The sequence below is a fragment of the Grammomys surdaster genome, unplaced genomic scaffold (genome assembly GCF_004785775.1).
Source record: "Grammomys surdaster isolate TR1022 unplaced genomic scaffold, NIH_TR_1.0 125940, whole genome shotgun sequence".
Lineage (NCBI taxonomy): Eukaryota > Metazoa > Chordata > Mammalia > Rodentia > Muridae > Grammomys > Grammomys surdaster.
The window spans coordinates 3,660,972-3,667,810 of NW_021620762.1; the positions used below are offsets into that span (position 1 = coordinate 3,660,972).

At 53.2% G+C, this 6,839-nt stretch overlaps 1 protein-coding gene across 2 annotated transcripts in view; it reads right to left on the reverse strand.

Moving 5' to 3' along the window:
• Otop3 (otopetrin 3) overlaps positions 1 to 6,150 on the reverse strand; it is a 12,285-nt gene extending 6,135 nt beyond the window's left edge. Inside the window, exons 1-5 of one of the 2 annotated variants that reach the window (XM_028752955.1) lie at positions 5,985 to 6,150; positions 1,494 to 1,907; positions 1,243 to 1,379; positions 462 to 520; positions 148 to 266 (exon numbers count right to left, since the gene is read on the reverse strand). In XM_028752955.1, the coding sequence (XP_028608788.1) occupies positions 148 to 266; positions 462 to 520; positions 1,243 to 1,379; positions 1,494 to 1,907; positions 5,985 to 6,003 (748 nt within the window). In that variant the 5' untranslated portion in view covers positions 6,004 to 6,150. The remainder of the gene's footprint in view (positions 1 to 147; positions 267 to 461; positions 521 to 1,242; positions 1,380 to 1,493; positions 1,908 to 5,984) is intronic. The other variant, XM_028752956.1, reaches the window with a different exon arrangement.
• Between the last annotated feature and the right edge of the window lie 689 nt (positions 6,151 to 6,839).

Sequence of the window (6,839 nt, forward strand, 5' to 3'; positions counted from 1 at the left end):
TCTCTCTCTCTCTCTCTCTCTCTCTCTCTCTCTCTCTCTCTCTCTCTGTGTGTGTGTGTGTGTCTGTGTGTGTGTCTGTGTCTGTATGTGCATGCACATCCACACAGAAATTTTCTGTGACAGGGGAAGTTCTGGTCCCCTTTGTACCTGAGAACTTTTCCATGAGGGCATCGAGCTCAGCTTCGATCTCACGGTGCATGGAGTCATTGGTCACAGCCAAAACCCACATCAGCAGGTTTGTGGCCAGAGTCAGCATGAGCCCACACCTGGAGGAGGGGCCACAGTCTGCTCACAGCCTGAAGAGCTCCCAGGGACCGACCTCACCCTCCACTCCCATTGGGGTGACCACTCAGGCAGGATTCCAGGAGCCCTTTGGGGTCACTTGGGATGCCCCCCACGCTAACCCACAGCTTCAGGGTCCTCCAGAACACTGGGAGACTTCATCCAGAGGGACATCTTACCTGGTGAAGTTGGTCTGCACCTGAACACAGTCCTTACAGTGTCTCCAGAGCACCCAAGTCTGAAAGAGACAGGGCCTTGAACCCAGGCGCTAGTGCTGTGGTGGTACGAAGGGGGAATACCTCAGTTGTGTGTGTATGTATGTGTGTGGTGTGTGTGTGTGTGTGTTTGTAATGGAAGATCCTATAAGGAAGCCTGGGTTGGAATCCTGGCTTGGCCATTTTCTTTTTGTTTTGTTTTACAAGACAAGGTTTCTCTGTATAGCCCTGACTGTCCTGGAACTCACTCTGTATGTAGACCAGACTGTCCTTGAACTCAGAAATCTACCTGCCTCTGCCTCCTAAGTGCTGGGATGAAAGGCGTGCACCCCGGCAGCCATTTTCTTTTACTGTGTGGTATTAGGTCAGTAGTAAACATCTCTGTACTGTAGCTCCCTTGGCTATGAAAAGGGATTCAGTTACTACCGCTTGAGGGGGAGGAGATACCTACTTGGCCAGAGAAGGAAGAGTGAGGTGCCTACAGCACAGCAGAGACTCAACAGAGGGAGGAGCAGGGAGCTGGGTTTAAGTGTACGCAGGCACACACAGTCAAGCACGTTCATAGGTGTCTCCATTTGGGAGACAGGTATGTGTGGAGGTACTTGTGTGCAGAGGAGCGTGTGGGGGTGTGGACACATGGAGGTGGGTTGTGATTGATGTGTGTCTACACCCTGGGGCCTGGTTTTAGTATAGGCTGGGTGGTATGTGCGTCCCCGGAGGTATGGGGGCGTGAGAGACCCATCACCTGGATAATCATAAAGACAATCTCAATGGCTGGAAAGATGAGCTCCACTTCTGACTTGCAGTGAATGTGGCTTACATCGTAACCCATTCGAAATACGTTCAGGCAGACAGTACAGCTGCCGAAGAGCACCAGGGAGCCTGGCGGGGAGAGAGCGGGAGAGAGAGCGGGGCAGATGAGGGTAGACACCTGCTTAAAGGGCAGGGTCTCCCCCTCCCCCAGCCCTCTCCACCCACCTAGCACTGAGGACTCACCCCTCACCCAGATGGGTCCTGCGTGGGGATCACGGTACAGCACTGCGTGGGGCTTCCGTGTGGTACCCACTGTGTAGTAGAGGAGCCAGAACAGGGAGAGGACCTTCAGTGCGGCCAGCAGGATCCACACGTCCCCCAGAGTGACAGACACCTTGTTGAAGATCATGCTACAGATAAAAGCCCCACCCAGGAATATCACATTGACGGCCAAGAGCCCTGAGAAGAGCTGCCCAGCCTTCTGGGCCTGTCGGTCTCTCCGCAACAGCAGGGAGAAATGACGAGCCAGCCAGGACTTCTGCTTTGGGGGACACGGGGACCCCGTGTGCTTGGTTTCCATGTCTGCTTGGTCATAGGTAGATGCTGCCTCAGTGGTTTCTGCTTCTGAAGGAGACTTGGGTGCAGGCTCAGCAGGGGCTGGAGAGGGAGAGAGCGTAAATACATCGGCTGGTAAGGGGACCTGGGTTGGAATCCAGCCCAGTTCCTATGGAGCCTTTTAGTTAGGACCCTGGAGCTCCCCATATTCCTTATGGGACCTAAGATTGATACAGACCAAGAGATATACAGAAGCCCTTCCTGCTGCCCATGAGCACAAAGAATTTGTTATTTTGAATACACCGAGGGCCACCTCTCCCTCCCCACCCCATGACTGGGCCAACATATTTCTCAACTCAAATGCCTCATTCTAAAGTGGGATGATGTTTTGTCCAGACAGTGAGGGTCACTTGAATACTGCCCTGTCACTGGGTCTTTTTCAGAGCTGTGACTTTACCAGCAAAAGTCAGTGTGAAATCCGGAGGGGTGTGATCAACCACAGCGTTCTACTGAGTAGGATCCTGAGGTTGCGTCTGGGCTTGGCAGGAAAGAATTCTGTGGTCTGGAATAATGCTCTATTATGGAGTGTCCTTAGATGCTGGCAAAGTCTGGATGACGCCCACTGATCACAATAGAGTTTCTTCCGGGGGAGGGATAAAGGGATTGGAGGAGTTTCCTCTGGCTTCAGTGTTCTTAAATTTTAAAAAAAAAAACCCACTATAATTAAGTTTATCTTAAAACTCCTTATAGGTGAAGGAAGAGCTCTGTGGCTGACTTGTAATGTCTGCCATGTGTACAGGATGGGTAAGGATCAGCACGAATGCCGTGCACTTGACTTTTGCTGCCTCGACTTTTGTTTGCCCCCAACTCTATTCCCGGCTGCGTGCATAGCAAGAGGCCACTACTGTGACTCTCCTCTTTCCCTGAATGTCTCTTGTTAATTTGAAGCTTTCTCTCAGGCCTGTCACTTGCTTGGACCCAATCTTGGGGTCCTCAATGCTGCAGTGCTGTCCTTGTGGGCCACTTGAGCATTGCTCCTCCCCAGTGGGACTGGGTTGCAGCAAGAAGGGTTCTGCCAGCAATGCTGCCCCAGCAGAGTGCCTGCCACCAGGCATTCTGGCTTCAGGACTCTGAGTTCCTATCGACCTACCTCCTTCTTCCTAATGCTCACAATCTCAGAGGCTTCCCAGAAGTGAGCTGAACTCCATCCTTGTTTCTGTCCAGACTCTGCATCCCATCAGACCTCAATCCTGTCCATCCCAGCTTCCATTCTACCTGCCTTCCTCCCTTCATCCCTCTTTCTCTCCCTCTTGGTTTCTCTCTTATTAGCTTTCTTTCTTTACAGACTGGCTCTGTAGCCCAAGCTGGCCTTGAACACTCAATGTTCCTGCCTCTGCCTCCCATGTGCTGAGATTATACATACCTGTACTTCTATGCCTCCCTGGCTTCTCAGATCAACCACTACTTTAGACTGGAGCCTATCTGCTCTCTCCCAGGCTGGCCTTCCTGATCATGGTGCCTGTCCCCTAATGAGAGTCCTACGAAGACAGCCAGTTGCCCTCAGTATAAAGTCCAAGACTTATGGGGCCTTTCTGAGTGAAATGAGACTGTGTTAATGAGATCCTGGGGTACACGGTGTTCAAGGAACAGTGGCTCCTGCTCCACCATTGCTTCCTGCTCCTGCCTTCACCGACTTCCCCAGCACAGCCTCAGACCCTGCTGCTCTCCCCATGGGCTGCAGCCTCCTGCTCTAGTTCTCAGAATGCCTCTGCACTGTTCACCTCCCTATCTTCACACGCAACCCCAGCCTTTGTCTAAGAGTCCCACCCTCTTGCTCTTTGGTGGCTTCAGCTGGTCCTTCAGGCTGGGTGAGGGTCTTTGCTTGCCAATCCCAGCATCCTTTGCTCTTAGCATTGTCCAGCCCGCTCTATCTTCATTAAAGGAGCTTTGTTCTGCTTGTTCCTCAAGACCAATGGTTTTCAACCTTCCTGATACAGCCAATCTTAAACACAGTTCCCCATATTGTGATCCCCAGCTATAAAATTACTTGGGTTGCGACTTCATAACTGTGATTCTGTTTCTGTTATGAATCATAATGTAAATATCTGTGGTTTTGGTTTGTCTTAGTCAACCCCAGTGAAAGGGTCATTCGACGCCCTCCAAAGGATTCATGACCCACAAGTTGAGAATCACTGCTCAAGACCCTCCTAGGAGACTCTCAGGACACTGGCTCCAACCACAGCCTCTCTGGGCCCGTTTCTCCATATGCTCCCTGGGTGATACTGAGAACTGATACCTTCCATTCTGTGGGACAGTGAGGAACTAAACTTTGGATCCTTTTCAAGATTTTAAAAACAATTTTCTCTCCTTTGCTAGTCCATGTTGTCATCCATGGACCAAGCCTACCTCCTCCCTGTCCAGCCCCTGGCCACACTCCAGGCTCCTCATATCCATTCAAGCCCAGATAGAAGATTCCATGGTTTCCACGTGGTCTCTCGACTCCTTCTGCTGTTCTTTCTCTCTTGCCTGCCCGACTGCCACCATTGATCCTCACCCAGCTTCTTCATGGGGAAGACTTCCCTCTGCCCAAGCAGACTCATGGCTACTTTGGTGGGCCACCCCTCTGCTGAGCGTGAGTGTGCACCATTATGGGCTGGTCCTCTCAAGATCTGGGACTCTTCTGGGCAGAGATGAGGTCCTGTTCCATTCACCTCTCCAAGTCTTGTACAGCCCTAAAGCCCATAAAATGCATGCCGTGGACTCTGGCTGTTGGGGGGGGGGGGATTTCAGCACCAGAGCTGCGGACAGAGACCCTGCCCATTAACCCTTTCCAGCTTTCTGCAGCCGAGGAGGTGCTCCAGATGGTTATCTTTTACATCCCTCACCCAAGTTGAGCAAGGTAAAGCTCCCAGGACACCTCCCTGCTCCTTCTCTGCCCGCCCTGGTGGCTCCACCTCACCCTCCTCACAATCTGTCCTTCCCCACCCCCTACTGATCAAGAGCCCAGATGGCATTTAGCACCTCTGTGATCTTGGCTAAGCTACTTTGTTTTTGTAGTCTGGATCCTCCCTCTATCCGTGAAATGAATGAGGATCTGTGGAACAGTGATGCCCGGTGCTCCATAAGTCTCACTCCCTCACACTCCTCTAGCTCTCCCCCGCCCCCGCCCCCGCCCCCTTTCCCGGAGCCCTGTGAAAGTTAGACGCGGTGCAGTACCGCTGAGCTGCTTCTCCAGCCCGACAAGTTATTGAATGAATAAATAAAAGAATGCCTACTTGATACCTACCTACCCTCAGGAGTTTTGTCAGACTTTAGTGATTTGATGCATGAACGTATACGAAGAGCCATGCCTGGTAGAAGCGTGTGAACTTCCCTATAGATCAAGCTCCTAGAGGGACTAAAGGGTTGGAGTTTTCGCTCAGGCCTTGGGAGTGGGAGGTGTCGACCCTGGAGAACAAAGTCCTAGGTCCTCTCCCTTTCAGATGGGTTCCCCTGTTCTCATGGCGGTGCTTCAGCGGTTCAGTGCTCCATCAGCGGTTTTCAAGGGGGCAAGTATGATTCGATGCTAGGCAAAGTGTTAGGGTGGGCATTAAGGGGTCCAGAAAAGAAGAGCTACAACGAACGAACGCGATCGGAACCAACTAGAACTCTGCCACCCTTGGCACGCCTCTTGGCGCGACACCAGTTCAAGGGAAGTCCTAGACACCAAACTGGTTTATGGGTCGCGTTCAGAGGCCGCCAACGAAAGAAGACGAACGAATCGTCGGGGCCACGGGACCGGTAGCGCAGGGCCAGCTCCTAGGGAGGCTGCGGAACGCTGGCAAGGAAACTTCGGGATTTTGCTTAGGCAGCCTGAGTACTGTATTCTTTTAACCAACCATATATCCCAGGTTTCTGGCTTCGTTCAGGCCTGGGCACCCTCTTTGAGCTGTGAGGACCCTTGAACCCAGGAGTGAGATGGGAAGGAGGATGTGGGCGCAGAGCCAGAGTTGAGGTGCGTGGTACAGATGGGACATCCTAGGGTCGCCCCACTCACTCTGCCTTGTTCAATCCTTGCAGCGCCTGGGTCATGAACCTCACTTTGGAGCAGTGAGTGAGGATGGGCTTCCAGGGAAGGTTCGGTCAGCTGCCCCCGGGTGCTAGGGGAGAGGGGTGCCAGCTCGAGCTAAGGAATCCTACCTGAAGTCTGCGATGCCATGGTCGCGGGCTCCCCACCGCTTGGGTTGCAGCGCGGATCCTCTGTCCTGGTAAGGTACCAGGTGCCTTGGGACAGATGCCTCGACGCCCTTTCCTCCCTCCGACCCCCCCGCGAGACTGCGCAGCCGCCGCTCGGGCTCCAAGGCCCATCGATTTTTCTGTTGACATTGGGAATCTCATTAATCCCTCGTTAATTACTCCGTCGGGGGCTCGGGCACAAGTCGGGAAGCCAATGACGAGGCAGATAGATGGGAGGGCGTGGCAGGAGGCGTGGCAGACACCAGCTGCAGGGTCTGGGTAGGGGCAGCCCGGTCGGCACAGAGAGCTAGCTGGCTTCAGGCCATACTTGCCTGTGGCGGCTGAGTTGTGAATAAGAACCTCTCCTCTCCCCGTCCAGGTCGCATATTTTCTACACCCTGTCTAGCTGACCGAACACCAAAGCCGCTTCTCAGAATCATCTCCTTGTCTTACCTCAAAACTGAAGTTGGGGTGGAAGACACCCAAGGTGGGAGATGGGATTAGGGTTTGGGGGGCAGAGCAGGAGGAGGTAGTCCTTAGGACCTTCTCAGGCCCTCCCCTTCTTGGCTCCCTTCCTTCTCTGCCTCACACACCCACCATCCCTAGTCTTCACAGCCTCACAGACCATGGACCTCTTGCTGATGACAGAAGCCAGGCCCGCTTTCTTCTGATGTCTCCTGTTCTCACCCCCAAATGTGATCACTCCCACCTGGCTCTCCCTCCCCTCTGACTGTGAGGCCTCCATTCAAATCTCTGACACACACACACACACACACACACACACACCAAACTGGCTGGTGCCTGTGAGATGGCTCAGTG